The sequence below is a fragment of the Homarus americanus genome, unplaced genomic scaffold, assembly GCF_018991925.1.
Source record: "Homarus americanus isolate GMGI-L3 unplaced genomic scaffold, GMGI_Hamer_2.0 scaffold29188, whole genome shotgun sequence".
In the NCBI taxonomy this organism is placed as follows: domain Eukaryota; kingdom Metazoa; phylum Arthropoda; class Malacostraca; order Decapoda; family Nephropidae; genus Homarus; species Homarus americanus.
In genome coordinates, this window is record NW_024728626.1 from 526,184 (window position 1) to 553,625 (window position 27,442).

The following is a 27,442-nucleotide window of genomic DNA, read 5'->3' on the forward strand; positions in this document are numbered from 1 at the left end:
AAGGACAGTACACTGACGACCAGGTGTTTAACATGGACGAATCTGGTCTTTTCTGGAAAAAGTTACCTTCCAAGACCTTCGTTGTCCAGTCTGCGAGCAAGGTAAGGGGCCGGAAGATGCAGAAGGAACGCATCACCGTCCTGTTTACCACCAATGCCTCCGGTACCTGTAAACCAAAGTTATCGGTGATTCACAAAGCCCGCAAGCCGCACGCCTACAAGAATATGGACATGAACAAGCTTAATGTCCACTGGCTAACCGCACGTAAGGCGTGGATGTCCTCTTCTCTGTCCCTCTTCTGGTTTGACAACTTTTTTGTTCCTGACGTGCAGAAATTCTGCGAGCAACAGAATGTTCCATTCAACATTTTGTTGCTCCTTGACAACGCACCTGGACACTCGCCCCTACTAATGGATCGTCACCCCAACGTAAAAGTGGTCTTCCTTCCTCCCAACACCACGTCATTAATCCAGCCTATGGACCAGGAGTTAATCTGCAACGTTAAAGCTGCATACTCGGCAAAGAAATTCAAGCTCCTGAACGACTCTACCAACACCAAGGATGAGTTGCGTAAGCTGGGTGACACCGACAGCGAGAGTAAAAGCGACGAGGACAAGGAACAAGAGGCGGCGACTCAAGAAGTTCTCGTCAAACAATTTTGGAAGAAGTTTAACGTCAAACAAGCTGTAGACTTCTTGGTGGAGGCATGGGATCTGCTGTCTACTGCTACGATTCGTCACGCATGGAGACATGTGTTGCATGGCATACCAGGTGAGAGGAGGAGTCAATCTGTTACTGGTCAGGTTCAGACTGTTGCAGTAGCAGTGGACCTTGCCAGAGAAGCTGCGCAGACTGTTACAGCTGAAGGCTTCTCCGAGACCACCAACGAAGACATCATGGAGGTGATCAGAGATCCTGAAGTGACTGCCGACGAGATGTTGGAAGAAGAACCCGCCAGTGAAGAGGAGGAAGAAGGTGCGTCATTCTCCGAAGAACCTAGTTTAAGTCATAGTGATATTAAGTGTGTCATAGAGTTAACAGAAAAAATTAAGTCCATCGTTTCCCGCGACACTGACGATGAACGCCATGACGTCTTCCATAACCGACTGGTGCAGGCTATGGAGCCGTACATCAAGGTGTATCACGACAACATCAAAGCCAGCCGTCAGAAAAGCATAACCGAGTTCTTCGCCCGCAACCCACCACAGCCAGCCCAAGGCAGTGATAGTGATAGTGAAGGTGATTTTGAGGGATTTGTCAGGGAAGCCATGACAACTGTAAGTGACAGTGATATTGATTCACCTAGTAATGGTGATTCACCTAGTAATGGTGATTCACCTGAGGGGCAGTAATCTGCCCTCTGCCTCGGAACCAGCCTCCATCCCCGTATGCCGACCCATCTCTTCTACTACCGTGAGTGTTCCTTAAAACTTTTCGTTTTTTAACCTATTCTTTATTTTTCCTATGTTAACCTTTATCTTTCCTAACCTAACCTCTTCTATATTACTTGTTTTTCATGCCACCATAAAGTTAAGATAGAATTTTTACTACAACATAGTTATTTGTCGTCAAAAAGTGGAGTTTGGGGGTCGGGCTGGGTTCTATTGGAATTAATCCCATATGTTCTGTTATTCACTTAACGCGGTTTTCACTTAACGCGGGACCCTCTGGGTTCAATTGACCGCGTTAAGTGGGGTACAACTGTAGTTTCTTGACAGTATATAAATATATGCTGTAAGAATATGAACATTTTTTTTTTTGTGTATTTTGTGAAAGGGCAAATTTAATTTTATGGCAATATTAGTTTTTAGATTAAATTTGTTTGTGAGATATACTGTGTAAACTTTGTGGTCATGCAAAATTATTAAAAAAAAAAGATAAAAAAGTTTTTTTTTCTAAAAACCAGTTTTTGTGATATAGTCCAGAATGCGACGTCTAGCTTTATGCCTAGGTATGTTAATGCCTAGCAATAACTCGCCAAGCCAACATACAGGTAATTAAAAGATCTAATAATTACTTAATACGTAATATTAGGAGGCCACGTCACTACCTGGCATTTAATTGCAATTCTCAAAACCCCCCACCCGCACACCTCCATCACACGCATTGCTCCCGTCATCTCTTACCTTAGAGCGAGCAGTAAACAAATGTCAACTCTCGAGGGGTGGAGATGGGTGGGATGTCGACGTCACATTCTGGACTATATCACAAAAACATTTTTTTTTTTTAGAAAAAAAAACGGCTTTTTGTTCAATCCAGAATGCGAGGTCTAGCTTTGATTACCCAAGGTGGAGAAGGAGATGACATTGCGTATAAGGCTCCGCTAGCTTAGGTCTAGATTATAATTATAAACGTTTTTAGAATATTTTCCAATGTTAGGAACATATACCGGAAGGTAAAATGTTAATTTACATATCCCAATTAGGATACTCACTTTACTCTGATGAGGAAGAAGGTCCTGGTTGTGGAGATTAACCAGGTGGAGGAGGGGACCCCAGCAATACCACATGTGAAGCAGCTTCCAGAAATAGATGAAGATAGCTGTTTTGAAAGGTTTTTTGAAGATTTCCAAAAGCCCACTCCTTTGATCTGACTGAGGCTCATATGCCGCAGAAAGGCCACATACCCTGCATATATCCTAGTGTCATGTGCCAAAAATTTCTTGCCAGGGTCTGCTTTACTCACTAACTGAGATAAATATTTTGTCATTTGACTAGGAAACAATTTCTTACTATCCTGTGATGAGAATACATAGGGGCCTCGATTAGGGAATCTGGTTAACCATTCGTAAAGAATCCTAACTGGGCACAGCATATGAGGAACCCTTGTCTCATCCATTAGCAGTTTTATCCCGATAGGTTAAGCTTGAAAATCCTCCCTTTCATTTTTTCTTAGGATCTCCGAAGGAAAAAGGGTGACATCTTCCTCAGAAGATACCAATAATGATGGATTATTGGAAATTGAAATCAGCTCAGTGATTCTCATACCTGTTGCTATTGCTAGAAGGAAGGCTGCCTTCTGGAGCAATCTGTCATTGTTCAGATTTACATTGTAATTAGGCCCCATAAAAAATTTAGTACAGTAACTTTATCCAGAGACCAAGGTGGGATATAGGCCGAGGGGGTCTCTGAATGAAAAAGGACGGTCTGAGTATTTGATTAATTCTTTGGTTCAACATAATATTAAAACCCCATGCCAAAGGGTCAACCAATACTGATTTATAAGATGCAATTATCGATCCTGAAGGCCTTTAACCCTTAACAGAAAATCTAAAAATTCTAACACCACTGTTTCCAAAAATGTGATTGGAGTCATTAACGTGATAAATTGTTGAAAAAGTTTCCAAGCTTTCTCAAATTACATAGAAGTTTGGGGTCTATGACCTGTTATCACTTGGTTAACTATATCGAAATTACCCAACAATCTATATAACATCTTTTGAGAAATTCAAGCGTGAAGTGCCAAGGATATCTCGAACTGAGGGTGCAGCACCTGGTCTAGACATCCTTGTTGCAATTGTATTGGATGCAGGAACCAGTCTAGCAGATCCAGTCACCAAGGTTGTAGGATCCAATATGGTGCAATTAAGAGGACTTGTCCTTTGAAGGATCTGAGTTTGTGAACCACTTTGGGCAACATTTTCACAAATGGGAACAGATAAATTGAATTTCAATTGTTCCAATCTATAAGTAGATCATTTCCTAAAAGATTCGATCGTTCCAGAGATGCATAAATTGGCATCTTGTGAGGTAAAGAGATCTATTTGTGGAGTCCCCAAAAACCTCAGACTCTTGAACTTCGATATCTTTAGGGACCATTCTGTTTCCGTCGATACTGGCCTGAGACGGGACAACGCATCTGCCCAATTGTTTTGTACTCCAGGAATGTGAGTTGCCTTGATGATTGAGACAAAACACCGCCGTTCTGTTGCCCATGGCAAACAGAATCGTCATGTTTTTTAAATTTGTGTTTGCCAACAAAAAGAATAGGACTATTGCTAATTCTTTTGCATTTATGTGTTTGTCCCAAAGGGAGTTGCTCCACTTCCCTTGACAGAACTCTCCTTTTGAGGAATGGTATCCCCATCCTATTTCGGACGCGCCCGTACAAACGACCTGTCTGTTTGAAGGGGAACCCAGTGATATGAACCGATTAGATTATCCCAATTTGTCCACTATGACAGATGATTCCTGATCTGAATAGGGAGAGAAGAAGCAATATGCCTGTTTCTGTAAAGCAATTTCGACCCCAAATGAGTTAACTGCTTCTTCCTTAACGTGCCCAAAGGAACTACTATGGTGGCAAAATTCAACAGACCCAGTAATTTTTTCTTTTTTTTCTTTTTTATTCATGCCAAGAAACCTCTTGCTTTACTCAGGTTTCTACTTGGTTTATCACATCTACTTTTGCTTCTGGTAGACTGGCTGACTGCTGAATGGTATCCCAATGGAGACCAAACCAATCCAATTTCTGACATGGTATGAGATTTGATTTGACCTGGTTTATCTTTAATCCTAGGTTTTGAAATAGTACTAGTGTGCATTGGGTCGCCCTTTGACAATCTTCGAAAGAGTTTTCCACTATCAGCCAATTGTCTAGATAAAGCAAAAGTTTTTATGCCTTCCTTCGCATGGATCTCTCTGGGGATGTTTTGACGCAGTTTTCAGGCCGAATAGCATCACTGTGAATTTATAACTTACATTCCCCACTGCGAACACTAGACACCTTCTGTACCTGGGAGCAACAGGCACTTGATAATAGGCATCTTAAAACTTGTTTTATTAATGAAATTGTTCAGGACGGAAAGATCTAAAATCCACCTCAATTTGTCGCTGCCTTTCTTGGGGACTGGGAATAGGCGAGACATGAAACATTTCTCTGTCTGCAACAGTTCTATCACACCTCTGTTTAACAGTTGAGTTACAAATTCTGTGAGTAAGGGGGTTGGTTTTTGACCCTTATTGGTAACACTAGGGGAAGGCGCCTCAACCAAGTCCATGTGAGGCCCCTTTGATTGTCTTCTAAGCCCATATGCAAGAAGTCCACCTGTTTTCCCAACCCCCTAGACGACCCAGCTGTCTGGCTTCATTGGGAGGGAGTGGTCGCTATTGTGGTGGAATAAGGTCTCCTTCCACTTCTCAACAAACGGCCACCCCTACTACGTCTTAAATTGTTTCCTCCTCTAAAGTTTCCTCTAGGTTGACAACTGAACCTAGCAGCTGGTCTTGTTCCCCTGTTAGACCTTCCTCTTTTAAATTTCCTGAAGGTCTTAGGACTCCTGGGAACAGTAATATTAATAGCTTGCTTAACAGCTGATCTATACTTAACTAATGTTTGTTCATCAAACAAGGTAGGAGAAAGAGGGGAAGAACGTAGCAATAAATAAGCACTACCACTTGAAGCATTATTAGTGGCTTGCTTCCTTAGCTGGGCTTTTAGTTTTAGGGCTTTCAACAACATTTCCATAAATGAGTTGTACAAGGAATATGGAATCCCTTGTATAACAGCAGCAAAACATCTGTCTACTTTTGAACTCCCCTCATAGTGCAGAACAAACTTAGTCAATAACTGAAACATCATAATTGCAGACCAAGTATCCGCTGCTAACTTTTCAAATTTAAATTCTTCCAGCAACAGTGCAGAAGCAACTGGTTTCAAATTTATTTCATAACTTATATCAGCATATTTTGGAGACGACAAATACTGGGAAAGTTCATATGAGGAACTCTTTCTGTCACGAAATTGGAACTTCAATAAACTGAACTTTTTTAGCATTCCTATCTGCGGGAATGAATGTTAAGTCTTTCAACATATTAGCCCAGACTTCATCTATTTCAGAGATCATTTTGGGGCAAATATCAGGCCAAGAAATTGTAGTATCACCTAAAAACAATGAATAATAACCCACAGTTGTTTGGCCTTCCTGTCTCTTTGTAAGTGCTGATAGATCAGGAAGTTTAGAAACATTTTCATAAAATACCTTGAATAAGGAATCACAGACTCAGATATGGTCGAAAACAAAGAAGAGTTAGATCTTACCAATGTTACAGAAGGCCTGTTTGGATCATCTTTACACTCAATGTTATCCATCAGCTGCATGGCAGTTGACAGCAGCCTGTTTTCACTCATAGTAACCAACACTTTTGCCCAGGTGGAAGTGGTTGCCAAAATGGGGACAGGATGAAGTCAGTCTCAACAGGTTCTCCCTGCTCTAGAGACTGAACACTATGATTAGAGCCAACTTCCCCATCCTGATCCTGGAATCCACTAAAATCAGACTGCCCAGGTAGAGGTTCTTGTAATCTTCTTACTGCCTCACTATCCATAATATCTAATAACCTTCTTTTCTTAGCAGAAGCAGGTTAGTCTAATCAGGGATTAAGTCTGTTACCTGTCACCCATAATTCTAAACCTTCTGCCAACTTGGGATCTTTCCAGTGTTTTACATTTAGACATTTACTCTTCAAGGCCTTAATCCCACTATTTTTAATTTGGATCTGCAATAATTCTTTCTTATCTCCTGCAGCTTGATTAATTTTTAAAATGTTATCGTAACAAACTGCACAATTCAATGGTGAAAACAGGTTGTCTGAGACACAGCTGCTATGAATTATGCAAACCAAATGAGGATCTAACTTGGGAATCCAAGTGGCTCTACATCCTTGATAATTACATGTAGTAAGGTCTCCTTGGGTCCTGGGTGAAATACTACTACTGAATTCACATCCTCTACTGACGGACATTTACTTGTATGTAGTGTATGAGCTGAACTTTCCAGTCCTTGTAGCTCCTCACTCAACACTAGTTCCCCAGGGACAGTTCCATGGTCTCCTCCATCATCTAGCAGTCCAGACAACTGTCCTTCATCCTCCAGTTGCACATCACTCATCTAAACTAGGAGGAACACTATGAGTCACACTGTATAATCATAATAATACAAGGCAGATTACATTGTCTTCCAAACATAATCAATATGACTCTTAACTGATATTTTAGTAAGTTATTTCATTAAAATCTCTTATTGTTATATAAGTCACCAGTGTGACAATCATAAACAACTAACTCACTATATCATACACCTCTCCCTTCTCTTATCTCAATTATCCCTCAGCTCAATGAACTTTGTTTCTTAATCAAACTAACTTCATTTAGAGCATTTATATTTTGAAGGATATCAAGTTCTCTATTTGTTACCAATCAGGATGCACAGACATCATCGCTTCAATTAATTAGCTTGAGCGAAAATGCCTGAGTGAGCATCGTCACCCGGAAGGGTTAACAGTGCTGAGCTGCTACCATAGCGCTCCATTGGCTAACATCGTTCACCATTACTCTAGCAAGATGTATTGGGTTGAGAATTCCACCCTGAATGGTTCTCATATAACCCATACTGAGGATACAAGGTCCATCCCAACATAACTCTAGATTGCTAGTAAGACCGGAAGGTCAGCGTCCGGAAGGATCACTAAAGCTAGCAGTCCCGCTAAAGTTCGCCTGAAAAGGCTGAACCTGGTACTGAGGACATCAATAAAATAGAGTTATGAAGAGAAAAAACTTAACTCTGGCCTGCATGCTGAGAGTAATTAGAAAACCCAGGGTGGAAGCCCGAAAAGTTTTGTGAACGAACATGAGAAGAGGGAGAGAGATGGCCATATATATCATGGTATTCATACTAGCACGTGTATAATTGAGACAGAAAATTTTATACAGTACAGTATATACAGTAGTACCCCGATTTACGCGGTCAATTGAACCCACAGGGTACCGCGGAAAGTGAAAACCGCGTAAAGTGAACAACAGAACATATGGGATTAATTCCAATAGAGACTGGCCCGACCCCCAAACTCCACTTTTTCCGACACAATACCTATGTTGTAGTAAAAATAACATCTAAATTTTATGATGGTATGCTCACACAATTAATATTTAAGAGAAATACAGTCGCCAGGTTAATGTCCATTCAAATAATGGACTCAAATCCCCCCCCCCCTCTTCCCAGCTCACTAGCTCCTACCTCTCTGATTAATGTTTGGGTGAAAACTCTAGATTTTAACGTTTAGTAATAAATAATACCTCAGACTAAAGTTAGGATAATATAATTGACATTTCTGGATTCCTTGCAGGTCAGGGAATATTTTGAATGTAAACTTCATATATTTTGCACAAAAGATAAAATATTTGCTTTGTGTAAACCAAATTATTACTTTAGATCTAAAATTTGTATGTCTAATGCAAAATCCATGATGTTTATATTCAAAATGATCATCATATTGTAAGAATTCCAGCAATGTAAATTATATTCTGGCCGGGTAATTTGTATGAATTTTATGAGCTAAATAAAAAAAAAAATTATACTTCACGCGTATATGAGTAGATGCACCGCGGAAAGTGAAAGTCCGGTTCTGGCAAGGTACCGCGTAAATGAGAAATCGCGGAAAGTGATGTAAAGCGAGGTAATACTGTATATATATATATATATATATATATATATATATATATATATATATATATATATATATATATATATATATATATATATATATATATATATATATATATATATATATATATGTATGTATGTATGTATGTATATATATGTATGTATGTATGTATGTATGTATGTATGTATGTATGTATGTATGTATATGTATGTATATATATATATATATATATATATATATATATATATATATATATATATATATATATATATATATATATATATATACAGTGGGGTATGCTATAACGAACGGATCCTACTACGAATATTCCTATAACGAACGGTTTTACCTATAAAATTGAGAATGCTATAACGAACGAAACTCCTACAACGAACATTATTTAAAAAATTTTTTTTTTTTTTTACTAATTTATTGTTTTTTTATTACAAGTATTAATGATATTCTTTATTTCAGGGGTTTAGATGCATATTTATGCACTTTTTTACAATTTTTACAATTTTATATTATATTTTTCAGTGTTAAGTGGTTGTATTTGGGGGCCTGGAACGGATTAATCCTATAACGAACAAGGTTCTAGAACCAATTAGATTCATTATAGCATACCCCACTGTATATATATATATATATATATATATATATATATATATATATATATATATATATATATATATATATATATATATATATATATATATATATATATATATATATATATATATATATAAACAGTACAGTCAACCCTCACTTTACGCGGTTAATTCAACCCACAGGGTACCGCGGAAAGTGAACAACATAACATATGGGATTAATTGAAATAGAGACCGGGCCGACCCCCAAACTCCACTTTTTGACGACACACAACTATGTTGTAGTAAAAATATTATCTTAACTTTATGATGGTATACACACACAATTAATAATTAAGAGAAATATTAATAATATTAGGTTTTTTAACACTTACATTAGGAGAAAAGATGGCTGGGTACACGGGGATGGGCGGTTGGTTCCGAGGCAGAGGGCAGATTATTGGCCCTCACCTGTAACACTTGTATCACTATCCACCACAGAGGCTTGCAGGGCCTCATTGTCAAACCCCTCAAAGTCCATATAAGTCCATATCCTCACTATAATTATCACTATCACTGACTTGGGCCGGCTGTGGTGGGTGGCGGGTGAAAAACTCGGTAATGTTTTGATGACTGGGCGACCTTGTGCGCACCAAGCTCGTGCCGCTTACACAACATGGCGGATGGTGGGAGAGATGGCGGGAGGCTTGGATCCAAAAATGGCTTGGCTCGCCAGCCGCTCTCCGCGTAAAGGGGTACACGCACCGCGGAATGTGAGTATTCCTGTTTCGGCAGGGTATCGCGTAAACGTAGAAACGCGGAATGTGGGACCGCGTAAAGCGAGGGTTGACTGTATATATATTCTTTCAGTGAAGATGAGCCCAGAAGGGCGAAAAACAACGTCATTCACTAAGTGACTTGAAAGCAGAGGATATTAGTCACTAACAATCTGCTGTCTTCATAATAGAAGACTAGCTGTGGTTGCCACGCTGACCAGACCATATAAGAAATTGTCCCAAACACAATATACAAGAGACATAAACAAAATAAAAGTTGCTCAACTTCTTCACCGTGCTAAGATGTATAAATACTGTATATAAAATCCTCGTGGCAGTTAGTATTTCAGTTATTACAACACAAATTAGCAGAGCCTACTTTGTGCGTATTTACAGCTGTTTCGACAGGCAAGAAGCTGATGGTAGCAATGTGTGTGATGGAGGGTGCGGGAGGGGATTTTGAGAATTGCAATTAAATGCCAGGTAGCGATGTGTCCTCCTAATATATACGTATTAAGTAATTATTGAATGTTTTAATTGCCTGTATGTTGGCCTGGCGAGTTATTGCTAGGCATTAACATACCTAGGTATAAAGCTAGATGTCGCATTCTGGTTTGAACAAAAATAACACATTTATGAGTAGATAGAAAATGGAGGCCTTTCACAGAACTCCCTTGAAATCTCTTGCAGCACCCAAATGTTAAATTTTTAGCAAAGGTGGCCATCTTGAATAAGATGAAAAATGGTAAAACGTGATAAATTTAAAAGGGGAGCACCAAAGGTATACTGTATTGTCTTTATGTTCCATTCACACACCTAATTTGGGTTCACCATACGATACACAGTTAAAAAGGTATCTTTATGGAGGATTCTGATAAATATCAAAGTGATCATTGTGACTTCTGTTGTCTTGGTAAATTTTTCAAAATCCTTCATCCATTGTATCATATTGTCTAACTCCGTAAAGATACTTATTCGACTGTGTACCTGAGTGAGGCCGGCAGCAATTATCAATGAGAAAGAGCAAAGATCATAGAAAAACCTCGGGGCCACCCCATCATACACTTGTTATGGAACTTCCACAAACAACTGTGTGTGTGTGTGTCCTATCTGTCTACCAAATATATACAGAATTAAAATTGAAGGATCAAAGAGTAAGGTGTGGAAAAAGGTGCAAGCTATGAATAATTATATGTAAACTACACAGCAAATCATGTATACATGGTTCAAGGAGTAAACCATAACCATATTTAAGACAAACAAAACAAACAGGGACTCAAACAGTTACTGGACACTAACACTTCAAGCTAGGAAGTGTAGTACTGTAGGCACTGAATTACAACTATCATTTTTAACCCTCATTCTTTTTACACACACTGTTACTTCTTCCTGCAGGCAAGTGGTGGTCGTTTCACCCATGTGATGGTGAGCACAATAAGCAGAGATCCTGAGTAATGAATGTATCAAGTGTTAATGCTTTGATAATTTATAAGGTACAGGTTAATGGTGGGTAATATTTTTACAGTCTACACACATCACATTACTTGGAAAACAGAACAGAGTACAGTATTTATGGTAGAGAGTACTGTACACAAGCAATAGCTTAATTTAGTTTGAGAGTCTTGATTTTCATCAATTATGCAAAATTATCAAATGTAAGTACAAACCAAACACAGAATTTTGCTAATACAGTACAGGTTTCAGAATAACACCTACCTTCCCACAAGGAGTTGCTCCTTTGCTTTGGCTTTTGGTCTACATAGTGGCCAAATGTCCATTGTAAAGAGTGTAGATGCAGAATTGAAGATGGATGTAAGGTCAGTCATCAGTGCTGAAAGCATTACTGACAGCATGACGCCACGCATGCCACTTGGCAGGGATTCCAATACAAGTTTAGGGTAAGCCGAGTTGCTGCATGATACCCTTGAACCACAGAATTTGTAGCACTCCTCTGGAACAATACAACCCACTTCGTTGGGGAATAGCACACGAGAGATCATTCCTGGCCAAAATAAAATAGAAAGTGAAAATTCTATGGAGAGAATTGTTAAAAAATAAAATCTGTTACACAACTTTTTGGCAAGAATAGAATGTAAAATTTTTTACAAGAATGTCGAGATCCACAGAAGGAGAGTACAGTATTTGTTTTTCTTTAAATCAAAACCAAATAATATTTCGTAAAATTATCAAATACGGTACAGTATAAGTTTACATATACATATTTGAAGTTAATAATCCATCAGCTTGCTCCATCTCTGAACTTAGGCAGAAAAATACCAATCAAAATTAGACCAGATTGTGGGAAACTGTCTTGTAAATTCACTTGACCAATCAAACTGCAGGAACATCAATAAATAAACATGTGTTGTATCAGCTCTATTGTGAAACCAGGGTTGAACCACAACATACAGTATATTCATCCTTAACCTCATTGATGTCATCTAGCATGAGGTGTCTACTCATCAGAATGCACCTACCTAATTAATTACAAATTGCTCACTGAGCTTTAGAATCAAACTCATGTTAAGTCTCAACATAGGATTTCATCAAGTGATGTTTGATCAGAATTGCAAGAAATGTAGTGATTATAACAAGAAAAACTCAACCAATTGGAATGAAGTGACTAAACAAGCATGTAGTCATTCTATCATCCAAATCATGCTACAACTCAAGAAAGTAAACAAATAAGCAATCATTGTTTTCCAAAAGACATACTTCTATTTGAATCTAAGGAGAGTCAGTCCACTACTGTACTTGTACCGAAGCTAAAAAAACAAACAACCAGAGCTTTATTAGAATATCTGGTGATAATGCTGTTTGGTCTCACTTGATACGACTACCGCTTAAACTCCATCTGTGAACCAAGGATAATAATAATGGTTGCCCCTCGTGTAACGAGGATGGCCGGCCCTAGGGTTACCTAGGCATGGTTTTGTTTAAGGTCTAGAAGCTGTCACCAACACAACTACAACACCTTGAGTTAACGAGCTGCAAGACCCAGTGTCAAGGAATAGTCCGAGAAGACCGGACAACTCGCCAACTGCACTGGCTTACCATTGCCCCAGAATACGATCCGCAAATCGATTAACATCCAGGTCCCCAATTACTGCTGGGTAGACAGAGGCAATTGGCGTAAAGAAACTTGCCCATAGTTTCACCCTGCCCAGGAATCGAACCCGGGTCTGCTCGCTTGTGAGGCGAGCATGCTGACCATTACACCATAGGTTGCCACACTGCCGACCATTACCAGGGATACAACTACCAAGTCAGACAAGTATAAGGAATTTAATTAGTTTGTTTACTTAAAGAAGAACAAGTTCTAAAGTCAAATCATAAAGTACACACAATGTGAAATACAATAGTAAAAATCTGAATTGTCACAAGTCCCAAGGAGGCACCAGGTATCAGAAATACAGGTTGACAATCCCTTATCCGAAATCCTTGGGGCCAGAGGCATTTCGGATTTCGGAATTTTTCGGTTTTCAGAATTATTATTTTTTCTTTATTAGCCCACCCAGCCACAAGTCACTGACCCACATTGGGGCCTGGGAGGCGATAATATAATAATAAATATAATAATAATAATTTATAATTCATAGGTCTAGGTCGTGTTTCTCACTTTTTATCTTTTTTCATTCTTGTACTGTATTTCTTTATTATTATTATTATTATTATTATTATTTTATTAATACAGTATTATTGTTATTATTATGATTATTATTAATTTTATTATTATATTTTCTTATTATTATTATTGTTATTATTATTATTATATTTTGGTGTATTTTTTATTAAAATTTTTATTTACTATGAATAATTATTATTATTATAATTAGTATTACTATTACATTTTCGCCCCCCAGGCCCCGATGTGGGTCAGTGATCTATGCCTGGGTGAGCTAATCCCTGTTATAAAAAAAAAAAAAAAAAAAAATTACTCCACAAAAAAAACTTTAGGTTTTCAGAGTTTTTCGGTTTTTGGAATTTCGGATAAAGGGTTGTCAACCTGTACTGCAATATGTAGGAGCCAGGACACTATGGATACACATCACAAATGAGAAAATATATAAAATTATGTCACCTAAACAAATTGCTGAATATGAAGGTCTTTAACTTCACTTACATACATTCATGAAGAGTAACATTTCATGTTAAGACAGTACTGTACTGCTGTAACTTTATTTGTTATGTTTTTTCACCTTATACATCAAATAGTTTATAGCTATTAAAGTAATTGAGGTTACAGATAAACAGTTAGTTTTACCTGGGAAGATTATGATGAAAAGTGGCAAAATCTTTGCATAGCCAGCAAAAATTGTGCCGCCCTTTGCATGTGAAAGGCTGCGAGCTGCCATCACACGCTGTACCATCATCTGAAAAGATAAGTACAGTAACACATAATATAAGGCGTGTTTAAAGTTCTGCTTAAATGCAGTACATAAGTGCAAAGGGGAAAGTAGTGTAGACAACAAAAGAACAATCTGAAATGTAATACAGTGACCCCTCGGTTAACGAACTCAATCCGTTCCAGAAGGTCGTTCGTTAACCGAAACCATTGTTTCAATGGGTTTTTTGGTAATTGGATCCAGCTCACCGAAAATTGCCTAAATTCAACAAAAATGTTAGAAAAGTTCACTTACTTTGAGGTGTGTATGTAGAAGGCTCCTGGATGATGATGATGGGAATTAGAATGGGGGTGGAGGAGAAGGAAGAGAAGGCATTGGGGTGGAAGAGAAGTCACCCCATGGCACCATTTCACCCATAAAATTTTAGTTCTCTTGGTGTATTTCAAGATTATTTTCTTTAAATCAACGCTGCACTGCATTATATATTGTCAATATGTAAAATATATTTCAAAATGACCAATAATTTGCTTGGAAACACAGAAAAAAGCGTTTAGTTGAATAGAGTCTCAAGCAAGATGTTACCTCCAGTGAAAACAGAGAGAGACTAACGCCTGTTTGCTGTGTTAAGAGGCTGGATGCCGCGCATTAAACTAGTCACTTTACCTTCAATTATGTTCAATAATTGTTAAAATGACTAAAAAATTGAATATTAAACTTTTAAAATTATTGAATAGTACAGTGAGTTCTGCTATAACGCGTGTTTTGATAACGCGAATTTGCTCTAACGCGATTTATGAATTAGGAACGATATTTGTATAACGCGAACGCTTGTTTGCTATAACGCGATTTTTGCTTACTACTTCTCCAATTTTGTGGTATTAACTGTGAATATAGTAATGAAGAATATCAACAAGAAGCGTTCTGGTGATAGAATTCCCGGTGATGATCGTAAAAGAAAGGATATAACACTTGAAGAGAAGCTCGATTTTATCAACCTCAAAATCACCCTTCTCCCCCATCAAGTAAAGTGTTACATTTACTGTATGATTTCATTATTAGATATGAATGTAACATTTATTTAGACTGTGCTATCCTTTGTGTTAGGCTAACTACTAAATTTTTTCGATTTCGAGTAATCTGCACCTAACCCTATTTTCTCCATAAGCCCTGTTATTTCTATTACGCGATTTTCTATAACACGATATTTTACAAGAACACAATTATCGCGTTATAGCAGAACTACCTGTATATACTTCTTGATATTTACTAAAATAGTAAGGAATTTAAGCCCTAGAACGATTAATGTATTGGCGGACTGATACTAAAGCTGGTTGCCCGGTCAGTGCAAGCGGAAACATGTTGAGGTCGGTTCGTAAGAAATTCGTTAACCGAATTTTTGTTCGTTAACCGAATTGAAGATCCTTATGGAAGGCAGTTCGTTAACCGAAATTTCGTTGACCGAGGCGTTCGTTAAACGAGGGGCCACTGTAATGAATGAAACCCAAACACTCCTGTGTAATTTTGCATTTCCTTTGCATTAAAAAGCTTCTGTCATAAATTGTGATGTGACACTGGCTATTCCACCCCTTGCAGTGCAATTTACAGCTGTAACTTACCTGGTCAGCACACCAATACCAGATGGAAACAGGCATCTGGCCCAATAAGAAAGCAACCCAGGGCATATCACTGACAGAGGGGTCAGCGTCTCTCAACATTCTCCACGAGTCAACACGAGGGAGTCCACATGTTGAGTTCTCTATCATTTTCTCAGGAATAGCCTCCAGATACTTTGTCTGTAGTTCTGCATACCCACCAACTTTTTTAAAGGCTGAAAAAATAAGAAAATTCCAATAAATACATTAATCCATTGAACTATGACACTTACTGTAAAGCAATGTAAAGAGTGACCAGTTTTTATTAAACATGTTTTGTATCATTTTAAGACATTTTGTCTTTTATAATGGGCAGTGGCACACCCAGAAATTTGCCAAGGGGGGTGAACTTTCAACAAACATACTGAGGTATTTTTGAAATATGGGATATTAAATATTTTTCTGTACATTCATGATGAGCTTTATATATATATATATATATATATATATATATATATATATATATATATATATATATATATATATATATATATATATATATATATATATATATATATATATATATATATATATATATATATATACACAGGATTAGCCCACCAGGGCACAGGTCAGTGACCCACATCAGGGCCTGGAGGCTAAAATATAATACAGTAATACCCCGCTTAACACGGTTTCGCTTAGCGCGATTTCACGTATACACGGTGCCTCGCCAGAGCTGAACTTTCACTTAACGCGGGTTTTTTCCACATATACGCGCAGTGTGTCCGGCTTGAGAGCTATTTTTAGATTCGCCCCACCCGCCACCCTGCCTGACTGCCTGCCTGCCTGTTTTAGCTCATAAAATTCATACAAATTACCCGGCCAGAATATAATTTACATTGCTGGAATTCTTACAATATGATGATCATTTTGAATATAAACATCATAGATTTTGCATTAGACATACAAATTTTAGATATAATGTTTACTCTGAGTAAATATGTTATTTTTTGTGCAAAATATATGACATTTATATTCAAAATATTCCTGGTTTTACAAGGAATCCAGCAATGTCAATTGTATTATCCTAACTTTAGTTTGAGGTATTATTTATTAAAATTTAGTGGTTTTCCCCCTAAAATTTCTCAGAGAGGGAAGAGCCAGCAGTGTAGTGTGAGAAGAGGGGGAGGGAGTTGAGTCCATTATTTGAATGGACATTAACTTGGCGACTGTATTTCTCTATTTCTCTTAAGTATTAATTGTGTGCATGTACCATCATAAAATTAAGATGTTATTTTTACTAGAACATAGGTATTGTGTCGGAAAAAGTGGAGTTTGGGGGTCGGGCCAGTTTCTATTGGAATTAATCCCATATGTTCTGTTGTTCACTTAGCGCGGTTTTCACTTAACACGGTACCCTGTGGGTTTTATTGACCGCGTTAAGCGGGGTACTACTGTAATAATAATAATAATAATAATAATAATAATAATAATAATAACAATAATAATAATAGTACTTGTAATAGTAATAATAATTAATAACAAATTTGAAAAAATATTAAATAAAAATATAATATAATAATGATAATAATAAAGGACCATAGATAAAAAAATAAAAAAGATCAATACGTGTAGTGTAAATGAGGCAGAAAGTCAGATCAGCGACCTAATGCTATTATTTTTAGTTTGCTATCATTATTATTTTTTCTTTTCTTATTGTTAAAAGTGGTTTATTTTGAATAATTTAGAAGCTCAAGGGGGGTTGGCAATTACCCCCCCCCCCCTTATGGTTTGCCTATGATAATGGGGGTATATGGGAAATATGATCTGATTTACGAAAGTGCTTTTCAGGGATTGAAGGCTTATAAATCTGGGAATCTCACAACAAAAGATAAAAAAAATTTGGTTTCATTTTTTTGTTTTCCCCAACTCCTTAGGCTTAGGGCATCTGTTTAACATCATTTACCCATTTGCTGGCCACTCGTCCGGTCCAAATTTCACCCATAGACAGGCTGATGACGCAATCTGCATCATTGCCAATCTAACCCATAGACCAGCCAAGCATAGATTTTTTTTGAATTTATTTTTTATTGCTATTTACAGATAAAATTATGCTATTTTTTCTTATTTTTTACCAAGTTAAAAAGTTAAACTATCTCACCTTCAATCATTACATATAAGGATCCACCAATCATAATGAAGAACTGCAGTGTATCAGTGTACATAACAGCAGCAAGGCCCCCTAAAAGGGTGCACATGGCAGTCATCATCAACAGTACAATGATGGACATGTATATGTTGCTCACTCTCAGAGCCTGCTGGATGAAGATGGCACCTGAGTACAAGTTGACCTGTTGAGGAGAGTGAAATATTATGGAATAATTTTAAAAAATTTGTGAACAAATCATCTGCATGTGTGATGGCCAAAGTATCCATAACTAGAAGACACCTTTGATTACACATTTAAAGTCATCCCCTGTATTAATAATAGTTGCCCCTGTATTTGTGGATGGTCTGCCCTAAGGCCACCTGTCACCAACACAACAACCACACCCTATGTTAACGAATGTATGACCCAGAGTCATTGGCTGACCACTACCCCGGAAGAAGAATTACAAATCAATTAACATTCAGGTCCCCAATAACTGCCCATAGGTTCACCTTGCCTAGGGATAAAACCAGGATCCACACGTCATCCCCCCCCCTTATGTATACTGTAGTATTAATACCGTAGTATTACTTTATCAAAAGAGAAGTGGATTATTTAAATAATTCTGTATCCCTAATGTTAATATATTTCACTCTGAAGATCTTATTGTAAAAGATATTGTAAAAAGGGACTCATGAAAGTGTACTGACCGAAATTTTAGTGAAGATGTAAAGGATGAGGGAGAGAACAGCCAGGTATGTCTGGATCCTGCGCCCACCAAACCTCTTCTTTGTATACTCTGGCAGCGTGCTCACCTGACAACCAGATCAACATGTTACACAATAAACAAGGAAGTTTTAATAGCTATCACCCCAGCATTTAAGCACTGCTTAAGCAAGGAATATAATCACATGCAGGATTCAAAAAGATTTATAAATTATTTTCAAGCATTTTTAAAATGAGAAGTAACAAGCAGAGCCAATGATAGTTAACAAGAAACAATTCAATCAAGCTACGGGTGGTATGTTTACCTGAGGACAACTACAACAGGAGACAAGTTCTGGGCGTGGTCTAACACTCCTGCGTACCGGGAGTTGGTTGCACACTTCTTCTTCTTCTCCTTCCCATTACAGTTTTCTTTGCAAAGGTTCCTTACTTGTTTACCTTTTTTGTACATTATTCCTACATCATCCTTGGTCAGACATTTTGAGGGATGATGTTCCTATCTAGTTTACAACTCCATATTATAGTGCTATAGTCAGGCTAAGCTGGTGTTTTGAGTCTCACAGTTTTGCTGTGTGGTTATACAGTATGTAGTCTCAGTGATAAGAACATGCCAGAAGTGTAGGTACAGGGATTGGAATAGTACTGTATAAGAAAAATTACAGCAATAGTTTTATACGTGAATTTTCAAAGACTATTCCATAAAGGAGGGAATATCTCTAAATACAGACATTCCTGCAAGCCATTATTTAATACAGGTCATATACAGAGAGAAAAGTGAATATAAAGCATAATTGTAGAAGTTTTCACCCTTAATGTTAAGTCAAGTCAGCCCAAAACAGAAAGTTTACAACACCCGATTTGGTGGGAGAGATTCTCTATAAAGGAACATAATATAATTCATGCAAGGTTATAAATACTGTTCCTTTCTAAAGCTTACATGCTGTCACTAACACTATCACAACAGACTGGGTGACTAGCTATATACAGTATACTGTAATATACAGCACATGCACATTATGAATATTGTAAACAGTAATAGCTAAAAGACTACAAGTTAAACAGATAAATAGAATCAGATAGACATTTATTTTGCATAATCAACATGTAAGTTTATACATAGACAGTGCAGGTATACAAGCAAGGTTAAACAATAAGTTGATTCGATTACCCAATGATACAGTAGTTGAAACAACTCAGTCTTAAGCTAATACAGTATTCAAGAAGCTTCATTAATACATGGTATTATATGCATAGTCAAATATATATCACAATTAAATATATATCACAAGGAACACCTGATTTTTCTTAAAAAATACAGTACCCATATTGTACAGACTTGAGGAAACCGTGGTGTTAGAGTTCGATAGTCTAGCAACAGCTTGGCCTGCTGACCTAACCCTGCCTTAACCTAGCTTGATCTTAGGAGATAACTGTTGTGCTGGTGTTAAATCCAACTCTCATATAGATTTACACATGAGTACTTTACATATAATTCCAAGATGCCCTTCCCACCAATACATAAAGTCTTGTCAAATCAGACTGACTCTTCTTGGCATAAACTCCTATGTATCAAATACTGTAAAGTATACAGAATATATTAGTAAACTTGTCATTGACACAAATTGTTAGGCAACCAGTATTACATGGAATCAGTATTCAAAAATTGCCCAATACTGTACACTCAAATTTGTTCCAAGAAAAGGTGTACTGTACTGTATTACAAACACACCAATATACTATTCAATAACCCTCACTCACAGCAAAGCCAGAGGTTAATATGCAGACAAGTGTTGTGAGGTAGGCATCGCGTTGTACAGTATCATAATATGATTAATTTACTTTCGTTTTGTATTGAGTAATGCAATAAGTTATATCGTATTCAGAGTAGTATTTGAGGTGTCGTGTAGGGTGAGTATGGCCATCGCTCTGTGGTACTGTATAAGGGTTACTGGTGCATCCAAGAACGACATACTGTACCATATTTCCTGCTAAATAAGGTGTACCTTTTTGTATTAATAACTCTGTATTATATACCAATGGTTAAACCTAGAGTGGGAATGCTGCCAAACAAAATTGCGTATACTGTACTGGGTACTATGATTTTTTTTTTCCCACAATTTTCTTTCTTTGTCCTAAGTCTCCCATTTTTATTCCTGGGGCCGTTGATATTTTGCTCTAAATCTTGAAAAATATTCTGTCTATCTGCAGTGTGTGTGTGTGTGTGTGTGTGTGTGTGTGTGTGTGTGTGTGTGTGTGTGTGTGTGTGTTAGGGACCACCATGAATATATTTGTGATGAAAAGAATCCAATGGCAACACCTGTTTTCATCGTGTTAATATGAGCTGACACGTAGTAGATAAAGTTGTACGGTAGTCTGTTCAATTTGTTGGTCTTATAAGACAAGGTGGCTCCATGACCACTGTTTCCTTTGCTGCCACAATATACAGTTGTTGTAGTTGATCTAATGGTTGTGCTTGATGCAGCTGCTGTACTTAGTGCAATTGCTGTCTTTTGTATGTCTCCCCCCAAAAAAGAATGTCAATATATTCATGAATAGCATCATGCATCAAGTGGGTGTCACTGTTGCATCTAATAAGTATACAACTATACTGTAATACGTAATATAGTGATGTACTCCTACGTCCACATCATAATTGCTAACCGGAACATGAACCATAACTGTACAGTAACACACGTTTACAGTACAGAAAATACTTAATTTCAAACTCTGCATTGATAGTAATATAAAAGCTACTGAAAAAATTAAATTTTATCCTCAAATCTTTCCTCAAGTTATTAGCAGGTACTGTATATACAGGACAGCTTGGCAGAGGTAATACGTTCCTTCGTAATATTAATCTCCACATACATCTTAATTTGTCCTTCAAGAGTTCCTGTAGTTTGTCTCGTTTAATTATTTACATTAAGCCAGACTTCTTGTTGCTCGACCTCTTCAAATCCTCCTGGCTCTCTTAGTGTACACCTAACCATTTGGCACAAACCTGATACAGTAGTTTAATGATGCAAGACAGTTTTATATACGAACTGTCTCATCTTGTACAGGTACGATACTTTATAGTTTCGTTCAATGTATTTGCCTAGATCAGACATGTTAAGCAAGCACCTTTTTGTGACTCCTTGTGGTAAAATGAGAAAAAAGAGAGAGAGAGAGAATGGCGTGCATAAACTGTGCTGTACTCACCCCACTGGCGATGAAAACTGGCAGGAACACCCAGCCTAGTAGCTGTAACAACACCATGGCCTGTCAGGGAGGAACCATCATTATTATTATTATTATTATTATTATTAGTAGTAGTAGTAGTAGTAGTAGTAGTAGTAGTAGTAGTAGTAGTAGTAGTAGCAGCATCACAAGTCATAAATTTTATGCTATTCACTCGACTCACTCATTCACTGACGGAGACAAACATAATTTCTAAGGTGCAGTATTCGATTTAACTCACATGTTATTATCATTATTATAATTAGTAATATTTATTACTATTATACCTGTAGAACGAATGTAACCACAACCTTATAACCAACTCGGGAACAACTAGCTTTGTGTGCACAGACAACTACACAACAAATGGGAAACAACACAACAACAAAAACAAAAGTACAGTATATACTCTGTACCATATTTATTGGCACCACCAGTCTATCCTTGTCTAAAAATGATATCTTGCTGACACAAGGCAAGTCAATACTGATACTGGGGTCTTCATTGTTGCTGACAGGCGCTAAGCTCACTACTCATGGCTGACACAACAATGCTCAGATTTGATTTACTTATTCAAAAATATTTGTGTAGAGATTATTCTGTAGCGTACTGTATGTGGCCAGTTGTCAATTCTCTTTGGTTGTCTATTATCTCTTTGTATGGGCTCACAAACGTACGTACATGTAGATATCTCACACTCAGGGTTGAGGTAGAATAGAAACTCGCAATGCGTTTTCTGTGTACTATATATATATATTGTTGTACAGTGCAGTGCTAAGGATTACTAGGTGATGAGTAGTTTGCTCAGAGGTCCTGTTGGGCGAGGAGCTTTCTGAGGGAGCTGGTTGGTGAGGCGCTGTAGAGAGGTCTTGCTGGTCCAGTAGGTCAGAGTAGAATGGTCTCCCTGGCCAGCCATGCCCATATTTATACAATTCTGCCAGCTCAGGAATCGAGGCGAGCGTAGCGCGGGAGCCAATCACGGAGGAGAACGCAAAAGGTGCCAGGCTCCGTGATCCTGGCATGTCGTGGGAAGCTATGGCCTCTCCTGGAGTTGCTACGTGTGCGTCCGCACTGGGGAGTAGGTCTATCGGCATCGCTGGCTGTACGCTGATTGGCTGGTAAGCGCGTGGCAGGAGCTCAGTCTTCAGTTGTGCGGGAGAGGATCCACTACAATTCACACTCAATATGCTAATTTTAACCCTGAATAAAAAAATATTTACTCAGATTGAGAAGTTATTCACAGGGGTTAGGACAAGTTATTCGGATATGAATTAAAAAACTTTATTTAAACTTGGGTTCAGAAAGTTTATTCACATTTCAGTCAAGTTAATTCTCTATAAGATTCCCAAAATTTATCGCCATTGTGAGGCAATGTCCTGCACACAGGCACCCAGTCTGAGTTCTCCCCCATCAAAATAAGGATAAAACAAGGATGTGCACTGACACCAACTCTCTTTTCCATTATCTTGGCTACCTTCCTTACTTGTGCCAGTGCCAATTTACCCAGCAGGGGTGGCTATCCAGTACATACTGATTGATGGGACTTTTCAACATAAGACGTCTCCAGGCAGGAACAAAGGTGTCGGCCGCTTCCATCATTGAACTTCAGTATGCAGACAACCTCACCTTTCTCTCTCACACTTAACACAACCTACAGGAGATCCTGAACACCTATGCAAATGTGTATGAACACTTCGGCATTGAGGTGAACGTGCGCAAGACTCAAATTCTCTTTCAGCCTGCCCTTGGGTCAACCACACCCCCACCAACCATCCAGGTTAACAGTACTACCCTCTCTAATGATAACCACTATCAGTGTCTCGGCTCCCACCTATCTACCACCACAGACATCGATGAAGAGATTCAACATTGGATCAGATGTGCATCTCAAGCCTTCGGCAGATTCTGCACCCGTGTCTTCAGCTGTAGGGAGATGAAATTATCTACAAAGCTGCATGTATATTGATCAGTGGTCTTTCCTACCCTGCTATATGGCAGCGAGACGGGTCATATACAGGAGGCACTTCAAGGCACTTGAAAACTTTCACCAACATAGTCTACGTTCCATCCTCCGAGTTTATTGGGAAGACAAGAGAACAAATGCCAGTATTCTCGCTGACACCAGTTGTGGGAGCATCAAGGCTACCATTATCCATTAGCAACTACCTTAGACTGGCCATGTTACACGCATGGATGACAGTAAACTGCCAAAGCAGCTACTTCATAGTCACCTAACGAATAGTAAATGTAACGCCGGCATGCAACAGAAAAGGTATAACGATAGTGTTGAGACAAACCTAAAAAATGCCAAGTCACCCCCCTCGCCTAGCAGTCTATCAATCCATACTATAATGCTTAGAGAAGCACCACATGAGGTGTCAATTCTTTTGAGTTGGCCCGAATGCATACCGAGGCAGACAGGTGCCAGCGCTGGAAAGACGATGCCACTGCCTCTCCTGCACTAGATGTAGCCCTCCTCACATGCAACATCTGCTGACGGCCCTGCTGGTCCCGTATCAGCCTTTAAAGTCACTTCAGAACTCACCAACAAAGGTGACATCATAATTCATATCATTGCATCATAGCTGGATGATTGTTATACTCATTTCCAAGTAAGAGAAAAATGACACACATGAAATACACACACGTTGTACAATATCTCCATGTGTTTTGTAATCTGTGTCATCTTATCTATCTTATCATAACTGGACAGTTATTCTCTTCATTCCTTCATTTAATCAGTGAGAAATTCCAGTACAGTATTATCCACATGATGCACTCCATCCTGTCATAAACTAACCTCATCACCACTAGCCTAACCCAACTATAACTTAACCAAGTTGAGCATAAACTCACTTGACGTAACCATACACAAACCAAACCTAACCTGACTTTAACAAAATCTTGCTAAGTCTAGCCTAACTTAGCTGTAACCTAGCCTTGCCAAGTCTAACCTAGGAACCATAATTTAGCCATGCCAAACTAAACCAAAATCCAGTCTAACCTAACCTAAATATCCACTTTCAAACTACTGCACTGCTCATGATAGCTTTTGTTGTCATGATGTGTTATCTCCAAAATAACGGCCAGCAATAACAGAAATGTTTAAATGTCACAAACACACAGTGGTGGGCACAGCTAAATGAAAAGTTAGCTTCGCTAACTGCTAATCTGCTAACTGAAAAGTTAACTTCGCTAACGCTAAACAGCTAAAAAAATTAGCGGAAGCTAACGCTAACCACTAACTTTCATTATATGAATTTAGCTTCTTCTTTTTTTTTTGGCTCTAAAGCCCTTAAAAACAAACCTAGAGAGCTGAAATTTTCATATGTTGTCTTGTAGCTCAGACATAGAGCTTTCCAAAAAGGTATAGCATGCCAAGATCAGATGATGATCAAGGTGTACACAAATAATTAAATGAACAAATGAAATTAAACATTAGTTCACATTCAAGTTTCAACATACACTTTATAATCTTTATTTACTGTACGAAAAGACAGAAAGTATTAAACGAATCCAAAAACTATAGTACTGTATAGCATAGGTAGCAAATAGCATCATGCCAAGATCAGATGATGATTATCTTAAGAAGAACATAAGAAAATAAGGAGTCTGCAATAGGCCGGTTGGCCTGTGCATGGCAGCTCCTGTCGAGAGTTACTACCACTCTCTATCATCCATGAATCTATCTAGCCTCCTTTTGAAATTTTCCAGCGTTCGAGCACTTACTACAAAGTTGCTAAGCTTGTCCACTCGTCCACCACCCTATTTGTGAACCAGTTTCTTCCTATCTCCCTCCTAAACCTAAACTTATCCAACTTGAATCCTTTGCTCCGAGTCCTATCCTGCTCGGATATTATAAAAACTTTATCTATATCCCCTTTATTGATTCCTTTCACCCACTTAAATACTTCTATTATATCTCCCCGCACTCTTCGTCTTTCTAGGGAATGCAAGTTAAGTTTCTTAAGCCTATCCTGATAGGGAAGGTTTCTAAGTCCCGCAGTCATTTTTGTCATTCTTTGCTGCACCGACTCTAGTGAATTTATATCCATTCTATAATAGGGGCACCAGAACTGAACCGCATAATCGAGGTGTGGCCTGACTAGCGCAAGATATAGCTGCAATAAGACCTCTGCACTCTTGTTACTTACACTTCTAGATATAAAACCCAATACTCTGTTTGCCTTATTTCGAACATTGACGCACTGTTTTCTAGGCCATAGGTCCGGGCTTACAAGTACCCCTAGGTCTCTTTCACAAGTCGACTTCTCTAGGTTGATGTTATTAAGGCTGTATACCTTAAGGTAAACACTGTACACAATTTCACAAATAAGTAATTTGCATTCTCATACAACCTATCAGCCTTATTCATTATTCGTGTAAATATGCAATACCAACCAGATACACATTATACCAGTGCATTTTTATATTACTTAGTGTTGGTCTTAGTCAATATACCAGTGCATTTTTATATAACTTATTGTTGGTCTTAGTCATGTAAATAAAGAGAAAACTCTAAGCTTTAATGAAGAGTAAGTTTTTAGAAAATTTTGTTTGGCACACACCTTGGATGACATCCTGGTTATGAACTTATGCAGTACTTAGCATAACCAAATATATTGACACAAAAAAATCGTAATTAAATTAACAAATACATGAGAAATGAAATTATACATTAGTTTACAATTACATTCCATGATTCTTTCAACATACACTGACAGTCTTTATTTACTGTAAAAGAAAAAGTCATGTCTTGTCACGTTTACACGTACTAACACGCAGTCAGCCAAGCGTGCCAGACTGGCTGTTGGAGACACACGTCGCGGCATCACACGCTTACAACAGACAGGAACAAACGTGTATAAATTTTGTTAGCGGAACCAAATTTAGCGGAGGCTAATTGGTCCGCTAATGGTTTCCAAAGTTGGCGAAAAAGCTAATCCGCTAACGAGAAAGTTAGCTTCGCTAATTAGCGGTTAGCGGATTAGCGGAACCGTGCCCACCACTGCAAACACACCAAGGTATTACAACATCAAAGTATACAATGTCAAAATAGATTTAATATTAAAACATTAATCTTTACAAGCTATCATATCACATTATTAAAGGTCACAAAACAAAATTAAACCACCCAACAAGATGCAACTCTTGTCACAAACAACATGAAGAAAACAACAAACAAACTGCACCACCATTTAGGGCCACACACATCAAAAAACAAACCAACATATATCAACGTCACTGTCGTAATCGTGCAACACCCCGAGGTACTGTATTGCTATATCTTTTTATGGTTTGATGTCGTCAGCATGGGGGGGGAGGGGAGATAATACCTGTGGAATACTAATGATCAAAAGTGTATCTGTAAGACTATCAATTGGTCATGCATTTTGAGTGTTGCCAGGAGGCTGCGTGGTCAATATCTCATTAGACAAAATCCCACAGATGTTGTTTGATGAAGCCGGAGGTGATGAGGTAAATTAGGTAACTGTCCATGTGTACTTAATTCATAAATAATACTGTGTTATTATTGGCTGCACAAACCAACGGAATGGATCAAATGCCTTTTCTTCTTTATTGTTTGCCAGCAATGTGGCCAG

At 38.0% G+C, this 27,442-nt stretch overlaps 1 protein-coding gene across 4 annotated transcripts in view; it reads right to left on the reverse strand.

Moving 5' to 3' along the window:
• LOC121866158 (sodium/glucose cotransporter 5-like) overlaps positions 1 to 27,442 on the reverse strand; it is a 98,355-nt gene that overhangs the window by 51,883 nt on the left and 19,030 nt on the right. For 3 of the 4 annotated variants that reach the window (XM_042365763.1, XM_042365762.1, XM_042365760.1), the window contains 6 exons: positions 21,822 to 21,881; positions 18,605 to 18,709; positions 17,907 to 18,096; positions 15,767 to 15,978; positions 14,069 to 14,177; positions 11,521 to 11,806 (listed from right to left, as the gene is read on the reverse strand). In XM_042365763.1, the coding sequence (XP_042221697.1) occupies positions 11,521 to 11,806; positions 14,069 to 14,177; positions 15,767 to 15,978; positions 17,907 to 18,096; positions 18,605 to 18,709; positions 21,822 to 21,881 (962 nt within the window). The remainder of the gene's footprint in view (positions 1 to 11,520; positions 11,807 to 14,068; positions 14,178 to 15,766; positions 15,979 to 17,906; positions 18,097 to 18,604; positions 18,710 to 21,821; positions 21,882 to 27,442) is intronic. The other variant, XM_042365761.1, reaches the window with a different exon arrangement.